This window comes from Panthera pardus, unplaced genomic scaffold (genome assembly GCF_024362965.1).
Source record: "Panthera pardus isolate Hobbes unplaced genomic scaffold, ASM2436296v1 HiC_scaffold_13, whole genome shotgun sequence".
NCBI lineage: Eukaryota > Metazoa > Chordata > Mammalia > Carnivora > Felidae > Panthera > Panthera pardus.
Genome location: NW_026526688.1, coordinates 38798207 through 38821395, shown reverse-complemented (window position 1 = coordinate 38821395; position 23189 = coordinate 38798207). Strand labels below are relative to the sequence as shown.

Here is a 23189-nt window from a genome sequence, read left to right as displayed (position 1 = left end):
GCTCAAGTTGTGATCTCAGTATCATTGCAATATTAGCTCTCATCAGCCCTTTGTTGTTGCTTTTCTTTGTAAAGAAGCTTTTCCTTTCCACTGGAGATCTTTAGTCTTCTTAGGAGTAGTCTTATCCCTAGAGAATTTGAGAATTGCTCAGGATAGCTCTGGTCCTTTTGTCTTGGTATCTGTCTTAGATTCTCTGTTTTCCTTTATTGGTTCCTCTTATATTAAAATGTGTGTTGGAGGGGCCCCTGGGTGGCTCAGTTGGTTGGGCGTCTGACGTTGGCTCAGGCCATGATCTCACAGCTCCTGAGTTGAAGCTTCATATCGGGCTCTGTGCTGACAGCTCAGAGCCTGGAGCCTGCTTGGGATTCTTGTCCCCTTCTCTCTCTGCCCCTCCTTCGCTCACGCTCTGTCTTTCTCTCCTTCAAAAATAAATAACCATTAAAAAAATTTTTAAATATGTATTGGATTGTTTTTAATATCTAAGAGGTAGTAGTATTTGGGGGGAATGGTATATGTTTCCACATACTTGGCCAGCTCTACGTATCCCTTGAATGACTAGGGCTATCCTGAAAACTATTTAATTTATCAGAATAATTTAAACTTATTATCTAAGTAAGAAGTACAAGAGAGGTAACCTCACTTTTTAATTAGAGTTCTGTAGGATGTTTTCCCCAGAGACTTGGGGAGCACTGTAGTGGTGGGACCAGATGAGCAGAGTTGGTTGGTGGGGTGGGAATGGTGGGTAGGTGTTTAAGGCATAGGGAACAGGAATGTTTTATTATTATTTACTGTTTGGTGGCCCAGACTTAAATAGGTACCAAGATCTTTTTAATCTTTGTTACTGAAGCGAAACTCTGGCTTAAGATGCTTTATTGTTTGTTTCATGAAACTCGGACAGAAGTATTTTCAGGTCTCAAAATCACAACTCTTTCAGAGCATCGGGATCTAGCCTTTCTACTCAATTATCCCAACTATGTCTTTAACATATGAGATTATGCTAACTGCTTCATCTGTGTTTCTTCTCTACCATTTTCTATAATTAAATGGAAATTAAATTGAAATCAAATATGGCTTGAAATTGTACCAGCCAAGATTATTAACTACAAAAAAATAAATAAACTGGCCCTTCATATGTGTAAAAATAATTAATTGGAAGATCGTCAGGTAGTTCACAAAATGGAGGGGGAGATTATTTGAGAATTGTATTGGAAAATAGGCTCTAACCAAGGAAGGCTGACAGCAGAGGAAAATGCCAACTTGCTTCCATGAGACAGGTGTGGTCTGAACCCTGCAAACTGCCACCACTACTGTAACAGGGATGCTCAGTTGCCCCTGTGGCCTGACATCACTCCCTTGTGAACACCAGGTCGTCAAGCATAGGTCACATGGCCCTTGCTGCCAGCTTATGTGACAGAGACTGTCTGTAACCCCCCCCTCTGGCCCACGGTAAGGGTTACCCCTAAAGTAGGAAGTTGTTCTTGATGAGTAGCCTAAAGTCAACAAATATACATTGAGTTGTTTCCCCCATTTTTCATCAAGATTTAGAGAATTCAAGAAAATTACCCAAAGTCATACATGCAGTCAGTGATGAATTCAAGATGTAAAAACACTGGTCTGTTTTGGCTCATAACCATTGCACTTTACTGCAACCTTAAGTGCTGTTAGCCTTGTAGAAGGCACAGGCATTGTCTTGGCCACATTGAAATTTGAATGAAGCAGGGAGTAGTAAATAGAAATCTGTTGCTTTGTTTGGTTGGTTGTTTTGTTTTTTGAAGGTTGCACATTTCTAATTGGTTTGGTTCCATTGGAAAAATCTGGCTCAGTATGAGAAGTTGATCATTTGATACTCTGTAATATGTATGGTCTAGCCTTTACCTATTTCAAAATGAACTAGGCTCCCAAATTGTTCCAGGATTTTTCTAAACCTTCCAGGAGTTTACCTGAAGGTAAATTTATGCCAGTTCAACCTCCCACCTGGACCCTCTGCCCCAGAAATGACCTTCTGAAGCTCCAGAGCACAACTTTGGTACTACAGAAATTTGAATTGTTCCTAACAGTCTGTGTTCTATTCTTTTCTTTGATTGGAACTGCTGATTGAGAAGTTAAAATAATATGTGGTGTGAGTAGTTTGGTCCTTTTGAAAGTGAAAGCCACACATAGATTTGGAAACAAAAAACATCCCTGAATTAGCAATTTTTGCAGTCCCTTTCTTGACAAGTATAACCACAGCTACTACTATTATGCTACAGTTGCTTAGACTGTTTGTCCCTTTCTTTCCTGTTTGTTGTTCAGATTCCATCTCATCATCAGCTTCCTCAGGGAAGCTTTCTAAGACTTATGACCAGCTCAGAACCTGTTGTAGACTCTCAGAGTACCTTGTGCTTCTCCTCTTGGCAGTGGCACACTTTTGCCTATGGGATTGATTGTTTACTAATTAACGATTCATTGATTAATGTCTATCTCAGTGTAGACTCAGTAGGAACAGGATCTGTCTGGTTTTGTTAATATTCTGTTCCTAGTGCCTAACACAGTGAATGAGGGAAATGACAGTGGTGAACAGAATTACACAGGTTTTTTTGTCTTTTGTACTATAGAGCTGACGGTTACTCTTATGTAACACTAAGTGGTGACTATTTTTGGTGAAATTAAATATGACTTGAAATTATTAAAGACTAATAGAAACTGATAAAGTGACCCAAACTACCAAGCAAATTAATCAAAGAAATGGAAAATGAAATTTTGTGGTTTCTAAGGATTTTCTGATAAATGAACGAGAAGCAGGAAAAAGTGGTGCTCTTTCTATACAACTCATGGGGTTTTTCTGGAAAAAAATTAGAGTCGTGCATTCTGATTAGCATTACTTTATACTCAGAGAATAATTTGTCTTTGGTGTGAAGCCCTGCAGGGGCAGCAATCATTAACCATTTTCTTTTCTCCCAGACACTGTGCCTGGCATGAGTTAGGCACTTAGGGAATATTTGTTGAATTAACACTAAATGTTATAAAGAAATTATTGTGAGTGGGCTTGTTGGATTAGCTTCTGGAACAGAATATTTTCTCAGCACTTACATCCCATCTATAATTATTGGTTTACTTCCTAGAAGAATATCTTTTTGGGCTCTGAAATGATAACCATTTCTGTGTTTGCATTTTGTGTGTATTTTGGGATAGAATGAAGAGTACTGTCTTGTAGCACAGAAAGAAGAATTTATAGTGTTTCAGGTATACATGATAGGTTTTTCTACCATTCCAGAAGGCCTGAACTGAATGTGACAGCATTATAGAAAATTATGTCTTATGAATACATAGATGAAGTCTTCCTTCTGTATTTTCATGATGGCTAAATAGCAAATCTAATATTTGACCCTTGTCTAAATGTCTTACATCACTGGATTTGGTTTTATGAGGGAAAAATGATGTTTTTTTCAAGTTTGGAACTACTTCACGCTTACAGGGTGTTTTCCCCCCCTCAAGAATGTTATTTAATTTTAAATGTAAGAAGGTTCTATTTAAAGATTTTTTTCCCCATCCTGTTGCTTTGTATGAGGAACAGATGGAACTAAAGCATGTGATAATAGAGGCAAGATTGAGGGCTGCTAGAGTGAGGTAATACGTCTTCATAGGTTGAACAAGTCATAGGGATTTTGACTTCCAACTGCTAATTAACTGAAGACAGTGGTTGTTCATTAGAATTAGGCTGATCTTACTTTTTAGATACTGAATTATGACCTAAAGAAATACGTAGCCCCACTGCTAGATAAAACTTTTCACTTTTGTGCCCAGGTTAGATGCATAAAAATAATTATTATCAGACCTTTAGGAAAACGGCCAGTGGACAAAGGGAAGGGACTGTGAAACTTGCTCATTAGGCTGGGATTGAAGGATAAAGGGACCAGAGAGCAGCAGTTTCAGTGTCTATTCAAAGAGAAATTGTCCCAAGTCCTGTTTTGGAATGTAGTCTTGTGTGTCCAGTCCACGAAAGTGGTAGGTTGGTGGCACATGACAACAGAGTTCAGGTCACACTATCAGCACAGGTGTCAGGCAGGTGAGCCTGCATGAGGTCTCATGTGGCTGTACCACCTGTGGCTCAGGATCTAGTCTTGGGGTGTAGAGTACTAGAAGAATCTAGGCTACCACCATTTACGGAGTTTCAAAATGGGTCCCCAGATTGGAAAAGTATCAGAATTATGGGAAAGCCTGGAAGAAGATAGGAAAATAAAGCAAGGAATAAGTTTTTATCTAATTTTTCTATTTTGTTGTTTTAAATCTTTTTTTATTTGTTTTTATGTACTCTCAAAGACTACAGTAAAGTAGATATTGTCCTCTAGAAGGTTAATTTTGTGATCATGTTGCTATATAGAAAGGAATAGCATCCAGAGAATGGGAGGGTACATAATGTCAGTCTTGCCACGTCAGGGACAGGGAGCTGTCACACAACTTCCTGGACCCTAAGACTAGTTCCTAAGCTATTGGTAGAGTTGATTTTTCAAGTCTCCTCTGCAGTCGTTCTATGAATGGCTGGCCTCCATTTCACTTCTGGAGTCAGTCTTCCCATAGTGAATTTTCCATTTAAGGTAACCATTTCAAACCTTATTGCAGTCTGAAAAGGTGTATGGCCATGGAATCCATAGCTTTAAAGAAGCAAACAGCACAGGAGAAAAACAACTTCTGCTAGAAATTAGGAAACCTGGGCGCAAGTCTCTATCACTTAATTGATTATGAAATCCTAGACAAGTCACTTCATGTTTCGGAATCTCAGGAATCTTCACCTATGAAGTGAAGAGATTGAAGGTGATTATTTCTAAGGTCCCTTCCAGCTCCCAATGAAATTAAGTTCATAAGAATGGCCTAGAAGAAAATCATTCATTAGCACCTTTATGACAGTAGCACTAGCACCAACATTGAAGATGTTGGACCATGTAACATTCATGGCTAGAGAGCCTCAGAGAGCACCTGACCTCTGACTCCAAGATCAGCATTCTGTCACTTTACTCTCTTTTGTACAAGTTTGTGTGTTCTAAGAACCTAGGGTAAGCCATGAGATCCTTTTGAATTAGGTGAATGTTACATCCACCATTCTGTTCTGAAAATAAACTAAAGCTGGTTTTTTTCTTGCCACCTCATGCCTCTCTTCTTTCCCCTAGCCCTTCTGTGTATCATGTTAATAATTCTACCTCTGGAATCGGTATTTAGAATTCATTACCACTTTGGCTTCTCTCCAGAGTTCATAACTCAGTCTTCATCTTTTTCTGCTAGTGGTTTCATGACATTGTCTTAGAGGGGAAAGAAGCATCTGGCTAGATACCCTTGATACTCTCTTGTCTATCTCATGTGAGGTCTGCAAGTCTTCAATTCATTGATCTCTCAAAGGTATTCACCATTATAATTATCACAGTAAAATTTTCTGTTTTTTTCTAACCCTTACCCCCAACTGACTATGAACTTCCTAAATTTAGGGGGCTTGTACTGGGGCTGTATATCCCCAGCACCTGGTACCCAGTAGGCAACATGAACACAGTATTAAATTGGTTTAGTTTCTCTGGGACTCTGCCTGTGGAAAGGCTTAGAAAGTTTTTCTGCTGACCTTTAATTGGAACACTTTTTTAGCAGCCTTTTAGGGTTTATGTACTAAATAGTATCTTCTGTCAGAAAAGCGTCAGAAGGTGATGCACCAATTTTCAGACTTTTAGTTAATTTGCATGATTACATTTCTCTTACTATTTCTATTTGATATGGAAGTCACCTTTATTTTCTGTTAAAGCTTTTATGGAAAGTTATTTTGAACTTCTAAATAGCACTGCCCTCCAGGAGGCCTGTCTGTATTTTATACCAAGCAGGCTATCTGTGCACAGGCTGGCTAAAGTCTAAGGACAGTCAAGCCCACTCAGAGCAGGATGGGGCAGGACAAGGCCATCCCATAAGTCTTTGAAATGATTCATATTGAAACTGGTTGTAAACCCCATATATACCTAACATGATGACTGTGGGTGATTTGAAGTAAATGTAGGGAAAGGAAAATAAGACTTGTTCAGAAAACAAGTAGAAAACCATATTGTTTAAATATTATTTAAGATATGGTATGTTATAGGCATACTCATTGCATCTTTATTTAGAGTAGCAAAGACTGTAAACTAAATATCCAATAATAAGACCCTGATAACATATGATACATCAGCACACTGGAATATACCTTGCAGCTGTTGACAAGAGTGAGGTAGCTTTGTGCTGATATAGAAGGATCTCGATGATAGGAGAAAAAAGCAAGCAACAAAAAGACTATATATCATGCCTTCATTTATAGCCCATAAGAAGGAAAAGGACATAATATACACATACTCAAACACACAGTGTATATGGATAAATGGTCTCTGGAAGGATAGATAGGAAACTAGCGATAGTACTTTTTTCTAGGCAGAGGACTAGGAATCTGGTGGGGGAGAGAACTTAAATTTCACTGCATACTCTTTTGTACCATTAGGAAAGAAATTAATTGTGTATTAACTATATCCATTTTTCAGAAAAAAAAATATGCTGAATTTTCTTGGAATTTTAACTGCATGAAATACAATAGAGAAGGGAAGCTTACTATATATTTAAGGAGTTTGATTATTTGACAAATAGTCATTGAGCTCCTGCTCTCCACCAGGCACTATTGTAAGCTCTGAGGTACAGGTAGCTTCAGACAGCAGTGAATGCCATTAAGACCAGGAGATAGCAGTTATGACAGAGAATGAGTGGGGTGGAAAGTGGGGGCTCTTTTAGGAAAGGGGACAGAGAAAGTCTCCTAAAACAAGTACAGTTGAGCTGAACTCTGAATGATGAGAAGGCAGCTATGTGGAGGATCAGGGTAGAGCAACAGAGTTCCAGGTGTGAGGACAGCATATGGGGGAGTAATTAAGGAAGGTGTCAAAGGAGCTGAGCTTGTGTTTTATTTGAGGCTGAGTGAAAGCTACAGTGCAGTGTATTAAACTGGAATCAAGAGACAGGCCTAACTGAAGGAGAGAGTGGTATTGGGAAGTGGTGGTAATTAAGCTTAGGTCAATAGGATGAGGCCAGGCCTGAGTGCTAGGGGTCCTGCCAGCTTCTTCACATACCACTTGGAGGACATATTCAGATATATTACAGGCATCATCTGTTGTTTATTCTTACTACTAGCGGCATTGCAGTGGTTGTCTTCACTCTGTCCAAGTAGGAGTTTGGGACAGAAAATACAGGGAAGGCACAGAGGAAGACTTTTCTCTCCCTGACTTGCAGAAAGTTTTATTATAGGTTTAAAAAGGAAAGGGCCAATGTAAACAGCCATAGTTTGTGGAAGATAGTGTGGTTGGTGGAATCATTTAAAGTGAGGATTTAGGGGCACCTAGGAGGTTCAGTCAGTTGAGTGTCCAACTCTTGATTTTTGTCTCAGGTCATGATCCCAGGGTCAGGGATTAAATCCTGTGTTGGGCTTCGCACTGGGCATAGAGCGTACTTGAGATTCTCTCTCTCCCTCTTCCTCTGCCCCTCCCCTGCTCTCTGAATAATTAATTAATTAATTGAGGATTTGAATGCTGGCTCTGTGCTAATCTCCTGAACTGACCTCTCTCATCTGTAAAGTGGTGGGGATTGTAATGTCACCTCAACCCACCTCGCAAAATTGTCAAGTTGAGAATCAAAGTGAGATAACAAATGTTACTTCTATAAAGTATAAGGTGTTAAACAGATGGAAGTTTTTATTAATAATGACATTACAGGAATGGTGGTGCCAGTTGGACAGTCTGTAGACAAAGATAGCATATTAATGCTAAACTTCCCAGAAATCAAATTGTATATCAGAATCCATTTCTGTACATACTAATACATGGTTTTCATCCTTTTTATGTAACCTTTTTGGTGGAGAAAAGGAAATCCAGTTCCTCAGGATACATGTTCTAACTCCTCATTATGGTGACTGGCAAATATCCAAAAGATGTGTTTCTTTTAAACCAATGCTCTGTATTTCTAGTCATGCTGAGGAAGGGACTCATTGTCTTTTATGTAGTACTTTTTGAATTTTTATCTTGCCTTTGCTGTTAGTTCATTCATCAGTTCTACCTCAAGCTTGCTTGTGCTAAATGGAAGATATTTGCCTATATACCTATATAATTATCATATACTTAAATTAGAATTATGCACATGTTAAATGATAACTTTATCATAATGTTACAGCGCACCACTTTTTATATCTTTGGGACATGCTTTGTAACGTGTAAATTCACTATGGATTTTTTGAATTTAAAGAACAGTTATGCAATAGTTTCAAATTACCTGAGAAAAGAGAAAAATTTACCACAAAGTAGCCAAAATGATGTTATAGAATTATAACATTCTAAACTTAATGAATTCTTACAGGAGATTCCCCAAGTTCTTCTAAAAGCTATTATCTATTATTATTTTAGACAAAATAGTATCAAAAATTATTTATTATTATTTTTGCTTATGGCAGAGTTAAAGTATCAAGTGCTTCAAAGATATGAAAAATAAAGAAGTCTAGAGGAGGGTGGAAGAAGCCCCTGACATGAGGGTAAAACTAAACCTCACATCCACATATCCCTTTGCCTGGGCTGATTGACATGGTGGAAACAGCCTGAACATCCTGAGTCCTCAAGGAAAAATTCAGACTTGAGGAACTGAGTGTTGAGGCAAGACTGTGTTCCTAGATTGGCATTTTACAAACTATTTTAAAATTTTGTTGTTTATATTTACATGAATACTTCTTTTATCTGGAGGCTTATTTAGCTGACCCTCTCTCTACCCCTGTGATGCCCTATGAGCAAGGCATTGTAGTGCTGAGTGTTATGCTCAAAATGACTTTGTGTGTCAGAAGCTAAATTATCTGATCTTCTAATAATCTCCAATGTGTTACTTTTACTCAGAAGGTTGTATGTGTTCTTATACGCTAACAGAGCATTTACACCTCTTGGAAAAGCTCTTGCTTTTTATTGATCAGAGTTGGTTTTTTTGGTCTCACTCTAAGCCATATTTAAAATTAACATGTGCTAAATGACCAATTTTTTTAAACTTTTTAGTATGATAGGAAGGTAGTGTCACCTCTTTATTCTGTTTTTTTCCCCCCATATAACTGGACACAATTCCTGTCTAAATATCTGGCTCAGTGCTCTAAGGTCATAAGAAACATTTAATTCTTCAGAAGGCAATACAATTTAAATTACTGTTAAACCATGTGTGGCCTGGAACAGGAAAGAGAGGAAAATAGATGATAGCTGGAAATGCCTTTGTGGCTACTGTCTTTTTACTAGCCTGTAACTGATGAGTCTTTTGCTTTACATACTTACTCCCACCCTCCAACCTCTGCAACCCCCTGGCCTTTTGGAGATTTATCTTTGTTCACACCCCACATGGTGCCTAACAGATTACTTGAGACTTTTATTTGTGGTATCTCTATTTTGTTGTTGACATTAATGAGCTTGATGTACAATGTCACAAGAGAAATGGTGTTGTTATTTGGAATGTTAATGAATAGCTTGCCTGGCCAATTGCCATTTGTTCCAGTGTGTGAATATGGAGCATGCGTGCGTGCGTGCATGCGTGCGTGCGTGCGTGTGTGTGTGTGTGTGTGTAAAAAAGAGACGAGTAGCAGGGGTGGGATTGCATTTTTTTCCTCTTCGTAGCCAGTGACGTGAGCCGTGCCTGGAACAATCAGACTCGCTGCAAACAGGGTAGTTGAAGATGCTGGGGGAGGCAGCCTGGTGTTTCTTAAGCTAAAGCAGATCTCTGCTCTTTGAGCTGCTCAGGCACAACCCGACAGAGTTCCTTCAGCGTTAGAGCCTTGCAGCGGTTGGAAAGTGCCTTTTTATTTCTCCCAGCCTCTTCCCCAGTCAACCTTCAAAATGATTGGCGTGAATAGTGTTCAGAGTACCAGCAAGGTGCGGGTGAGGACCTCAGGTTCCGTGAAATACTCCCGGGAGGATTCTATCCGGCGGCAGTCCCACCGGTCAAAGTCTATGAAAATTTCTAACTCCTCAGAGTTTTCTGCTAAGGATACTAAGGTAAAAAAATACCATGTTAAACTGTATTGAAAATTTGATATACTCTTTGACAATGTCTAATGTGCAGTGACAGACTAAGAAAGTAATGTAAAAAAATGGCTCTAATCAGGTGAGATCAGATGAAAGGGATGGTATCTGAACTCCAAATATAAAGATTGCTGTGGCATGGGTCAATTTTGTAAAAAAGCCTGTTTGTGGAGAAGGGTGAGGCAATGCTCAAAATGAGATGATTGTGGGAAAGTGTTGGTTGGCACATTGATCTTGTTTTTATTCTCGGAAAGGTTGCCTTGACAAATGATTTGTCAGTGCAGTATATTTTTAGAACATCAAGAATACAGAGACATTGTGTATGATTTTATCGTTCAGTTAGTTCCTCTTGCCTCCCTTCCCTTGCTCTCCCCACAATATATAGAGCTGCTGTACAATAGTGATCTGGTCTCATTGAACTACATTCTTGCCTTGTACAGAGTCATTAGCTTTGGGTATGTGTAATTGGGAAGAATTTCTTCTTTCGTGTTTTTTACACATATGTGTGCTGGTTGTGCTGCCATTAACCACTTGTTCTTTGTGACTATCTGTAGGATAATATTATCTCTGTTCATATGAAATGTGAAGGGAGTGATTACGTAGTGAAATGGGCATTTACTACATGCAACATATTCTTGAGATTCTTCCCACCACCATCTGTGTGAACAGGGTACTCAGAAACACTCCCACTCCACAGGTTTAAAAATGGAATAATAGAATCATAGGATCACAGAACTCTGGAGCTGGAGATGTAGATGATTATGATGGAGATTTGAGAGGTTTGATAACGCACAGAGAAAGCTTCAGGAGGTGGATCTCAGTGTCATTTGAGCCTTCTCACAAGTTCTGTATCCAGACCCACTGAGAGTGACATTAGGCTTTCACTCTACCACCTTTCACCTTCCTAGGCTCTTTCTGTGACATTTACAGTATTGAAAGGCTTTGGTAATAGCAGGTTCCCTTCAAAGTATAACAGAGGTGGGCATGAAGGGGACAAAATACGTTAATGTGACTTTAAGAAACATGTTGGCTTTTAATCTACCCCCATTAGATTATGACACAGTGGGATATAACCCCATCAATCATTAGCAAAATTTCTAGCTAGGATGTCTTCAGGCATAGCTCTTTCCCCTTCAGTATTTTTTTTAAAAGCTGTATCTTTGGGGAAAAATATGTGTCTTCACATGTCCTGTTCACATGTCTTCTTTACAGTCCTGTTAATGTGACTTCATGGTGATGTATTGGTCTCTGTTGAGACCACTATGTGATCCCTGTGGCTTGATGACTACTGTCTCCTGCTATGATAGAACTGGATGGCTTATTATATTGTTAAATAACCAAATGTATGTAAGCGTGCATGTGATTCTCAACATGGCTCTGAAATTGGCTCCTATTAAGAGTGCTAAGAAGCATCTTTGGATTTTGTTCTAACGTGGGTTATACCCACAGTATGCAGTCAAAGACTTTGGGAAATAAATGCATCATCATTATCTGCCACCAATCCTGTTGATAGTTTAAGCATCATAATGTTAGTCTACCCAGAATTATGGTTGCATAGTATAATTAATGTTGGAATCAGGCATAGATGTGAAACGAAAAGACTTTCTACTATCTTCTCTTTTTGTTACATGGTACAGGTTTTCTTGTTTGATATTGCATCTATGTAAGAAAAAGCCAGGCATTTTTTTTCCTTCAGAATATTGCCAACATTGCACAGAGCAAATAGTAGAAAAGACCCCTGTAGAATTGTAATCAATAGGTCATCATATGGTACTTTAGAAATTATAGTCAAAAATTTTTAGTTATATTTTTTAAGCATATGTGGTATCTAAGTTTTGAAATGTATATTTAAGATTGTAACTAAGTCCCCAATATCTCATAAAAAGTATTTTTGTAGGATTATTTAGTCTTTTTAATTTGAACACCAGAAGGAGCTAATATAAAATCATTAGAACAGGAAATTAGATAGATTGAACTTAATCTTTCACTAGCCATTTTTGTTCCCTAAATGAAGTTAACTGGATAACAGGATAGGCTTGCACCATAAATATAGGAGACCAAATTATATTATAGATGCATAAATACATATCAATATGTATTTCTATCCACAGTGTAAGCATTTTACCCCAGGGGGTAATAATTAGAATTCTTATTCACTTTATTTCTATCTAGTAGTACTTTTTTAGTGCTTAAAATCAAATTAGTGTTTCTTCCTGCTAATCATGTGAATAAAACTTTTTAATTTTCTGTCTCTTCTTTCAAAATGAAAGATATCTAATCCAATGATTAGAAAAAAGTCTTCTCCCTTCCCCTCCAAAAAGGTAAGGTGCTTGTGATATGTGCTCCTGGGATTTAATTTTGTCTCTTTGGAACTCTGGCTCTTCCTAGAATAGGTGTATTAATAGTCATTTGTAAGAGGGCTGGAGTTATAACATGTTTTGTATTCCTTGAAAGCTTTCATTTTTCATGTTTCTAACTTCTGTTTTATTGTTCATTAAAAACATAATGGTTTATTTAAATTTTATTCATCTGTTGTCCTCACTTTTTATCTGGTTTATTCATTTTTGTTCTTCATTTGCAGCAGGTGTTAAAGGACTTCAGAAAGGATTAGATACTCTTGCTTTTTATTTTAGAAAAATATCTTAAAAGCTTCCCTTGATCTAATCATTTTAAATTAAGAAAATTCACTTTTCTAATCCTTTGTTTCATTTTGACATAGTCTGACGAATGTTATTTAAACTACTGAAACAGTCTGTATGTTATTTTCTTTAAAACTTGATTTTCTGTGTGGCCTTTTTTTTTTTTCTTTAAGGTATTTTAAATTATATTCTTTAGACCTCCAGTTGGAACGTGGTTTTGTCTTTTTTTAGATAACATTGTTTATATCAAATTCTGAAGCAGATGTAGGACACATGTCAGTATGTTTTAGAAGACTATGCATTTTGTGGCGAGCACATTCATTGTTCAACTGTATTAATTGTCACTTTGGTTTAAGCTATTTATCAGTTTAAGCATCTGTTATTAGAAGAGTTACCAGTGAGGCTCCTGGCCGTGAGGGGGCAGTACAGACCTTCCTGCTGTCAAGCCCAGCTGGTTGCTCTGCCTTTGACAGAAGTAACATTTTGGAATCAATTTCTTAAAAGGCAGATACTCCAGAATTTGGTATGTATAGTATAAGAAATGTTGATTAGGCCTCAATTCTGCCAAGAATTTCCACATGTTTCCCATGGATCTAGTTATCCCTCAAGTGTAAATTATTTTGATGTTGCTTAGGTTTCTTAGTGTTTTTGTTATTGTTTTGTATTTGGGGTGTGTGTGTGTGTGTGTGTGTGTGTGTGTGTGTGTGTGTTTGTGTTTTGTTTTATTTTGAAACAAGGAAGGTAATTTATTGTAGTGAGACTATATTGAAGTTCTATATATGATCCCCAATGCATAGAAAGTAATTTCCTCCACACTGTTGGGGAAGGCATTACTGAGCCACAGAGAAACTCAAAGTGCTATAAATAAGTTAATATTGATGTAGTTTATTTTTACTAATCTACCAAGATTGAAAATGAGATGATTAAAAGGACACATTTAAGTACTTTTCATAAATTTTAACCATGGCCTTTTCATTCACTGGAGTTTGTAATGCCTTTCATAACTTCAAACACTGAAGTCAATTCCTTGCAGTCTGCTGCTTTTTATTCCTGTGGTGAGTAGTTAACACAAAGCTACTTACTGGAGTAACTTCTAACAGAGATTTAACCATTTTCCCCTAAATGGAGTTTGTCGACAATATGAAAAATGGCATGATATTTGAGGCAACATAAAAAAAATTATTTTTGAACCCTAACCAATAGAATAGCACCCCAGGAGGCAGAGAACAGCAATGCAGTTAACCAGAAGTTCACAAACAAATAAACACATACTCATGTAGACATCTTTGTACTTAACACCTTATCTCCAGTACATTTTATACATTTGCTACATGTTGCACAGATTTGGGCATACACAAACACTACCTGAGTGCCACTGCATGGCCATCCCCTGTGAGGAGGACTCTATACAAATTTTCTAAAGGAGCTTATTCTGAACTTTTTTGAAGACAGAGTCTAAAGCAGCTCTTTATACAGTCATACACTTATAGAGATACCACAAGCCATGTCATGGTGTCTGGTCTTCCTTCATAAATGTAGGATTCTTTAGTATACTGAGTTGGTCTGCTTAATTTTTAACTTGAGTAAGTCAATTATAGGTTTGAAACATAAATCTATAAAAGTTCATGTTGATAGTATCATTTATTTCCTTTTTTTATATAAGATTAAAAAAATTTTTTTAACGTTTATTTTTGGGAGGCAGAGAGAGACAGAGTGCAAGCAGGGGAGGGCAGAGAGAGAGGGAGATACAGAATCCAAAGAAGGCTCCAGGTTCTGAGCTGTCAGCACAGAGCCCCCTGTGGGGCTCAAACGCAGGAACTGGGATCATGATCTGAGCTGAAGTTGGATGCTTAAACGACTGAGCCACCCAGGCGCCCCTCATTTATTTCCTTCTTTATCTCTTGCTGAACTACATTATACATTCATTATAGATCAGGAAAATCTCAGCCTGATGCTTTTGTTTCATGTTGTTGTGGGTGAATGTAACAAGCATGGTTGAATCCTGGGGACATTTTTTTGAGGACTAATCTGACACTACAGATTAAACTAAGAGTTCTCTACTTGATTATTGTATGGATTCAAACAAATTGTGTAAAGTTATTGTTTAATAGTATGGCAAAGAAATCAGTTTCTCCAACACTGAAATTTCAGAGTAAAACTGGTACTTTGAGTAGTACTAAATGCAAAAAGTTGGCTGTTTGCTGTCTGTACCAGGGTGCTGCATCCTTGTGGTCGGGCCTGGGTCTTGCTTTCTATAAATAGCAATATGTGCCTAGACAGTCACTTCTCCTCCCGGAGACACCATCCATAAAATTCATGGGTTGATAAAATGATAGCTTTGTTCTGAACAATGTTAATTTTAGAAATCTTGCGGAGGTTGGTGGGGGTTATTTCCTCTGTAAAAGGAATCTAAAGACTGAGCTAGATTCTGGGGAAGGTGAATTTTATCTGTATTTTGAATAAAATTCTTCCTTTGCTAGGAGATGTTAGCCATAAACATGTTGAAGGGAAATGGAAGTGCCTAATTCATTGTGTTGTAAAATATGTTGCAGTTGTGAGGAAAGGCACTATCAGCTCTATTCTCTCCATTCTGCATAAGCTTTGCTTGTTATTTCTTTAATATTGGTACATAAATATTACTCATTTCTTCTTCTGTGAATCAAATCTACCTGCAAAGGAGCCTGAAAGATATTACAATGCCCATTGCAGCCTAAAATTTTTTATTAGAGATTTGCAGATTATTGTCATTCTTAACTAGATCCCTTTGTTCTTTAGCTTAAGGCTAGAGCCTGGGAAGGAGATTCTTGTCAAATGGATCATTTATATTTGCCCATTCAGAAATGTATATCTATATAATATGGGAAAAATCCTTAGTCATAATTTGAAAAACTTCCTGCAAATGTCTGTTTATGCATATTTTTTTATTCTTAAATTGAAGCAGAACATCTTTCTGTCTCATAAATTCATCCTTTATCTGGATCCTTTCAGAACAATAGATTTAAATATTGGGGTCAGTATTCAGTATTTTTTAATTAATTAATTTATTTATTTATTTTGAGAGAGAGAGCAGGTGCAAGTGGGGAAAGGAGGCAGAGGGGCAGAGAGTGAGAGAGGGGGGAACCGTCCAAGCAGTTTCCACACCTTCAGCATGGAGCTCAATGCAGGGCTTGAACCTACAAACTGTGAGATCATGGCCTGAGCTGAAATCAAAAGTTGGACACTTAACTGACTGAGCCACCCACGTGCCCCTGGGGTGAGAATTCAGGAACAGTGTCTGTACTAGTTATAACCCTGGCCCATTAGAGAATTAGGGAGGAAGTGTCTGGCAGTGTAAAGATAAAAATAACTTTATCTCCAGAACTCTATTTTTCTCATACTGGCTCAACTGTCTTCCTACTAGAGTCCCTTCTTGTGTTCAAGAGTTCCCACTAGAGTCCCTTCTTGTTTTCTCTCATGTGTGATTCTGCCAGACTAACAAGTTTTTATGTGTTGATGTGATCTTTACCCAAAGGAGGTCTTAAGAAGTGACCTGGCTCCTTATGGAAGGGCTTTCTGCAGACTACATTATAATCGATAGCTGTTTAACTCTCTTAAGGGTTTAGTCAGCCTTGCCCCCAAATAGAAGCTTGTACTACCTTTGGGTTTATTTTTAAATTATGAAGCTAGCAAAGTGATTCTAGTTTTTGTTGTTAGGTTTGGTGTTTCTTTGTTTGTTTTTTAATTCTCCCTTAACCCCTAATCACCCCTCCCACCACCAGCTTCTTTCTGAATTTCTCAGATCCTGCCAGTACTTTTGTGTAGATTACTACTTTTTCCCCCTTAGATTATACAAATGATTATTTAAGGTGTTGAGCCAACTATGCTCCTGATGGGACCATCCTTTTGAACCTTGAATATAATTAAAAGCAGATAATCACTTACCCATTTTCACTTGACTAAAGTGCCAGTGGAGTTGTGCTTTGGTTTGAGTGTCTCTAAAATAACTCCCAGTGTTACACTGTGTTCTTGATCTACTACCTCATGCCTTTCTATTTGAACACATTCTTCCAATCATGGTGCTCTAAAGCAAGTAGCTCAGAGCTTCCATGCAGTATGTGAACACTAAAGAAATTCCTGGTCCATGCCATATTACATCCCCATGACTTACTTATTTTATAATTGGAGCTCATATATCCATGAGCTCATTTTTTGTTGGTTGCTTTGTTTTTTTACATTCTGCATATGGATGAGATCATTGGTATTTGTCTTTGAATTGCATGTAGCATGGTGCCCTCAATGTCCATCGATGTGTCCATGTTGTTAGAAATGACAGGATTTCATTCCTTATTTTATGGCTGAATAATAATTGAATAATTGGACATATACATATTTTCTTTGTTCATCCATCAGTGGATGTTTAGGTTGTTTCTATGATTTTTCTTTTAAATGAGATACTTTTATTTCTTTCATAATGCTTTTCTCCCATATTAAAGTATAAATATCTTTCTTTTTTAATGTTTATTTATTTATTTTGAGAGAGAGAGAGAGAGAGAGAGAGAATCCCAAGCAGGCTCCATGCTGTCAGTGCAGAGCCCAATGTGGGGCTCGATCTCACAAACCATGAGATCTTGGCCTGAGCTGAAATGAAGAGTCAGATGCTTAACCAACTGAGCAACCCAGGTGCTCCAAGTGTAAATATCTTTCTATGTCACAAAATACTCTTCTTCAATGTTATTTTAATAGTATTATTCAATAATGCTTATTATGAATCAAAAAAAAAATTGGAGGGTGGGTGGTGCCTGTGTGGCCCAGTTGGTTAAGTGTCCAACTTTGGCTCAGGTCATGATTTCTCAGTTCAAGTGTTCAAGGGTTTGAGCCCCACATTGGGCTTTGCACTGACAGCTCAGAACCTGGAGTCTGCTTCAGATTCTGTGTCTTCCTCTCTCTCTGCCCCTCCACTGCTCTGTCTCTCTGTCTGTCATGCTCTGTCTGTCTCTCAAAAATAAATAAACAGGGGCGCCTGGGTGGCGCAGTCGGTTAGGCGTCCGACTTCAGCCAGGTCACGATCTTGCGGTCCATGAGTTCGAGCCCCGCGTCAGGCTCTGGGCTGATGGCTCGGAGCCTGGAGCCTGTTTCCGATTCTGTGTCTCCCTCTCTCTCTGCCCCTCCCCCGTTCATGCTCTGTCTCTCTCTGTCCCAAAAAAAAAAAAAAAAAAACGTTGAAAAATAAATAAACATTAAAAAGAAAGAAAGAAAGAAAGAATGAAAGAAAGAAAAGAAAGAAATTAATTAATTAATTGCTGGTCCATGCTATCATTCTTGACAATCTAGTATAGAACTTGATATGTCTAGCATAATATTTGATTTGTCAGAATCAATGAAAAGGAAAAAATAAAAATATGTAAAATATTAAGATGAGAGTTCAGGGAGGAAAACAGAATCCTTGCATTTTTAAGATACTCTTTGTTGAAGATTGAGGGAGGTTAATAGCATCATGGTAACCTGAACTTAACCATCTGGGAGTTCTTATGTGGGAATATGCACCGTCCATCTTGGATTTTCCAAGATGATGCCTTTCCCTTATTTTATTCTGTTGGTAGATCATGCCTGCTTGCCTGGTTTATAATTCAGAGATTGCATTCAGTTTAGGGAATAATAGGAGATTTTTGGAGAATGTTTTTATATACTCATTCATAGTGATGTGGAAACCATGAGGAGCTGGGCAAGGTGGCTCCTTCTTAGTCAGTAATCATGGGAGTTACTCTTTTATCTTTTATTTTAATTAAGATTTGGAGCATTATCTTATTCTTCAAGCAGATCACTTTTTATTGCTTTTTAAAAGCTGGTCTTTCACATTCTGATGTTACAACATTTAGTTTATTATTTGTGCACACAAATCATCTGATCTTTGTGCAATTTGTTTTTCTAGGTAGATTACTTGGAGTGTTCCATGTCAAAATGTTTAAGAAAGTACTGGCTGAGACTCAATTTTTATATCCTGACTCATCTCATAATATAACGCTGGTTGTAGCCTACAGTTAAGTATTAGAAGGCAAGATGATACCCAAGGCACTAGAGACATTAATATACTTACCCATTATTGCCAGATTCAAACCTGGCAAGCCAAATTTTTGTTTGATTTGACAAATCAAATAAGATTATATAGCTGTTCCAGATACAATAATTCCCTTGCATCCAGGTGTAATTTAGTGGGGTCAAATTCAACTCTATAACTGAGAAATGCACTGAATCACGCCAAGTGTTTACAGCAAGCAATAGGACCTTCTGTAGACCCTGGAGCCCCCAGAAGCTCACAAGGGAATTCATTACTATTGAGCTTTTTGTTAAAGTTTTCTCCTAAGATTTCCCAGTGTAAAGAGGGTTGGGGTCTAGTTAATAACTAAGTAGACCAAATAGGCAGACAGATATAGGAGAGTGCTTTGAGAGAAAAAGCTCTTTACTATCACTTAGAAGGACTGATAAAGTACCAGCAGTGTACTGATTTATGACAATTCTCCTCCACAGAGCACTTTTTAAAGAACAGGTAAAATGGAAAGGCTCAGGGCACCTGAGTGGCTCAGTAGGTTAAGTGTCTGACTCTTGATTTTGGCTTAGGTCATGATCTTGCAGTTTGTGGGATGGAACCCCATGTCCGGCACTATGCTGAGAGCCTGCTTGGGATTCTCTCTTTCCATCTCTCTCTGCCCCTCCCCTGTGTGCGCGTGCTCGCTCTCTCTCTCTCTCTCTCTCTTAAAATAAATAAACATTTTCTAAAAATTATTTTTAAAAAAATCAGTAAAAAAATGGAAATTCTCTCCAGAATACTTCAATGATGATTGGGCAGTATTTTAAGGGGATTTTGATATGGCTCATCAACCCCCTGCTGCGATCTCTAAGATCATGATTAAGTGGTATTTATATACTACAAAAGCATAACTCTTAAAATTAAAGTTAACAATATGCTTTTCTCCTTATGCATATGTAAACCTCACTAAAATGACAGTAGGACACAAAGATCTTAAAGGACACAGAAGGAGACAGGATGCCCTCAAGATGTCAAAAAAAATTTGAAAGACGGAAAGCATACAGACTTGTTAACTATTTACTACCCCAAATATTCTGGTTTCTCTTCAAGTTGTATAAATCTTTCACCTTTTACCATTTACCACCCCAGAGAAAGCTGAAACCCAAGTGTCTATAGACCTGAAAGCCAAGGAAAGAAGACTGATTTTCCTCATGGAACACAAGAAAGGTCTAGGAATTGGGAGCAATGGTTACAACTAAGCATAGTGGGTCAAAACAAGAAGATCCTTTAAAGGTTCTAAATTAGTAACTAGATGTTCTCAATGCCCTCCCTGCTTTGTAGAGCCAAATGACCTAACTCTCTTCATCTTCTGCAGTTCCTGCCTGGGAAAATTAACCCAAAAACTTTGTACTTAGGAAATCAGGCTCAGCTGAGGTTAATACTGAGATTCCCACATTGAAAATAGCAAAATTAAGTGAAAAGTACACACATTTCACAATGGGCAGACTCTTCCCTCTCTCCTCACCCATGCACTTTTTCTTAGTTACTTAAAGAAGAGGAGGCTTGCTATTTAGTAAATAGGAAATCTAATAGAGAGGCAGAGGAAAACCTCAGGGTGATGCTAAAGCCCTAGGACATCAGCTATGCAGGAAATAGAAACCAAACAGTTTAGAACAGAGTGGGGGAATAGAGGATTCCAAGGATGCTTCCAACAGTGTCATCGAGAGAATATGTGAAATGTTGAACCATATGGAGAGGAGAGTCATGGTTCTTTTGGAGAATGTGGAGGTGAATTAGAGATAGGCTTTTGAAAACAAAGTAAACAAAACAAAATGAGGTAATAATTAACTCTAGGGGAAAAAAAAGCACACATCAAAAAGCAAATGAAACAGAATGCATACATAGCTCAGGAGTGAATTTATATATATTCAGTCATAATAAAGTAAGTACTGAAAATCGATGTAGCACTAAATTATGATTATGATATAATTTTAGTGGAAGCATTAGGGGATGGAGGAGGATGGGGAGAGAGTGAGAGCAAGCTGTGTGTGTGTGTAAGTGAGTGAGAGAGAGAGGGAGACAGGGAGGATGGTGGTGGGGTGGAGAGAGAAAGTGCCCTTTTTTCCAGAGGTCCATAGGTGAAAGTCAATAGTTCATACTGAAAATATAAAACTACTGAAAGTCAGTAATTTCATACTGAAGCTCCAAAGGAGTTGAAAGAGATTGCTTCTAGGCAGCAAGAATCAGAGGTAAGTCAAGGGACTATATGTATTGCCTTGTTAAATGTTTAAAAATGAGTAGAAGGGAAAATAGCATATATATGTGCATTTAAAACTGGAATAATTTCCAGTGACTAGAATGGTTTGTGTAGAAAAGCAGGCTAAAGAAGATGGCAGTGGAGTAGGACACTGGGCTTGCCACATCCCATGAACACAACTAGATAACTATCAAATCATCCTAAATACCCTAGAAATCGATCTGAAAACTGGAAGAAACTCCACAACTAAAGGTACAGAAGAGGTCTCATCGAAGTAGGTAAGAACTGTGGATGTATGGTTTGGGAGAGAAGTGGATCAAAGCTGCTGTGGTAGGGAAGGAGCTGCAGTCACAGAGAAGGGCAAGAGACAGACAAGCACACAGGAGAATGCATGGGAAAAATGAATCACCATAGCAATTGGCTTGGACAAAATTGAGGTGGCCAAATTTTGTGAGTTCTTGCAAACAGCAGGGCTTAAAGCCTAGATTTTAAAGGTCAGCGTGCTTGGCTCTGGAAGAGCTCAGAGGACATTGGGACTGCTCTTGGGGAGAAGGCAAGCAAACAACCCATGGACATATAGCATGGAAACAAAAATCTGAAGAGAGCCTGGGACACACAGTGGGGAGGTTATTTGCTGATCTCTTAGAGCTCATTCCAGAGAGAGAGCATTCACAGAGACCCTTCTGAAACAAAAGAAGTGACAGGCACTATTTTCCTCCCCTGCCCTTCAGCATAAGCACAGAGCCACCTGTGAGAACCAGTGTAGTGCCAACACTTGCTCCCTAACTTGCTTACACTGAGCCCCAACCCCATGCTCTAGGGGAACAACCCCTCCCAATCATGCTTGCCACAGTCCCAGCATGGCAGTTCCTTTCCCCAGATGACAGGTCTAAACCCCTGCTCAGACCATATTTACTGGTTGGGAATTTTGTGGAGACTCAGTTCCAGTGGTGGTGGCAATAGGTCTTATTTCACAAGCAGACCAGAGTACACCTATTTAAAATGCTCCATATTCAGGCCAGGGGACAAACACTGCCCACAATTGTCAGAGAGACTCTACAGATGACACCTCAAGGATAAAGCCACCAGGACAGAAAACAGAGCACATGCAGCACACATAGGAGACACTTCAGGAAGCTCCAGGCCGTGGGGAACAGAGGACACTACACAGCAAAGCACTATAGGACCTCTTCATAAGGCTGTTACCCTCAGGAACAGGAGATGTAGCTGACTTTCTTAACACATAGAAACCGGCACAGAGACAAAATCAGAAGACAGAGAAGTTTGTCTCAAATGAAAGGACAAGATGACAGCAAAACAGATATAAGTAACATGCCTGATAGAGAATTTAAAGTAATGATCATAAGAATACTAACTTTCAGAATGGAGAAAAGAGTGGAAGACATGAGTGAGACCCTTAACACAGAGATAAGGAATAATAAAGCAGAAATAGGCTTAGGGAACTCAGTGACTTCATTAAATGTAATAAAATTCATATTATAGGAGTCCCAGAAGAAGTGAGGGAAAAGGCAGGAGAAAATTTATTTGAAGAAATAATAGCTGAAAACTTCTCTAATCTAGGGAAGGAAACAGACATCCTGATTCCAGGACACACAGAGAACTCCCATCAAAATCAACAAAAACAGATCCTCACCAAGACATATTGTAATCAAATTGGCAAAAATGTGATAAAGAAAAAAAAGTTTAAGAGGGGCAAGACAAAAGAAGACAGTAACTTGTAAGGGAAGACCCACATGGCTAGCAGGGAATTTTTCAGCAGAAACATTAAAAGCTGGAAGGGAGTGGCATAATATACACAAAGAGCTGAATGAAAAAATTTGTAGCCAAGAACACTATCCAGGAAGGCTATCATTCAGAATAGAAGGAGAAATAAAGAGTTTCCCAGACAAAAACTAAAGGAGTTTGTTGATCCCTAAGTCAGCCACACAAGAAATATTAAAGGGGACTCTTTGAGTACAGAGGAGAGGCCAAAAGTGGCAATATGAAGGTAGGAAACACAAAAGTGGTAAAAATGAATATTTCTGTAAAAAAATCAGTCAAGGAACTCACTAACTAAAAGTATAAAAGTATTAAAAAACCTATCTAAAATGTGAGGAGGAGAGGAGTAAAGAATGGATTCAAACCTAAACAACCATCAACTTAATATAGATTGCTGTATACTAACCTAATGATAACCATATATCAAAACCCACTAATAAATATGCAAAGAATAA

At 38.2% G+C, this 23189-nt stretch overlaps 1 protein-coding gene across 21 annotated transcripts in view; it reads left to right on the top strand.

The window, feature by feature from the left end:
- PSD3 (pleckstrin and Sec7 domain containing 3) overlaps positions 1–23189 on the top strand; it is an 800398-nt gene that overhangs the window by 527044 nt on the left and 250165 nt on the right. Inside the window, exon 1 of one of the 21 annotated variants that reach the window (XM_053900991.1) lies at positions 9607–10028. The exons of the other annotated variants lie outside the window; for them this stretch is intronic. Within the exon in view, the coding sequence (XP_053756966.1) occupies positions 9870–10028 (159 nt within the window). The 5' untranslated portion in view covers positions 9607–9869. Of the gene's footprint in view, positions 1–9606; positions 10029–23189 lie in introns of those variants that run through there. 21 annotated transcript variants of the gene reach the window in all.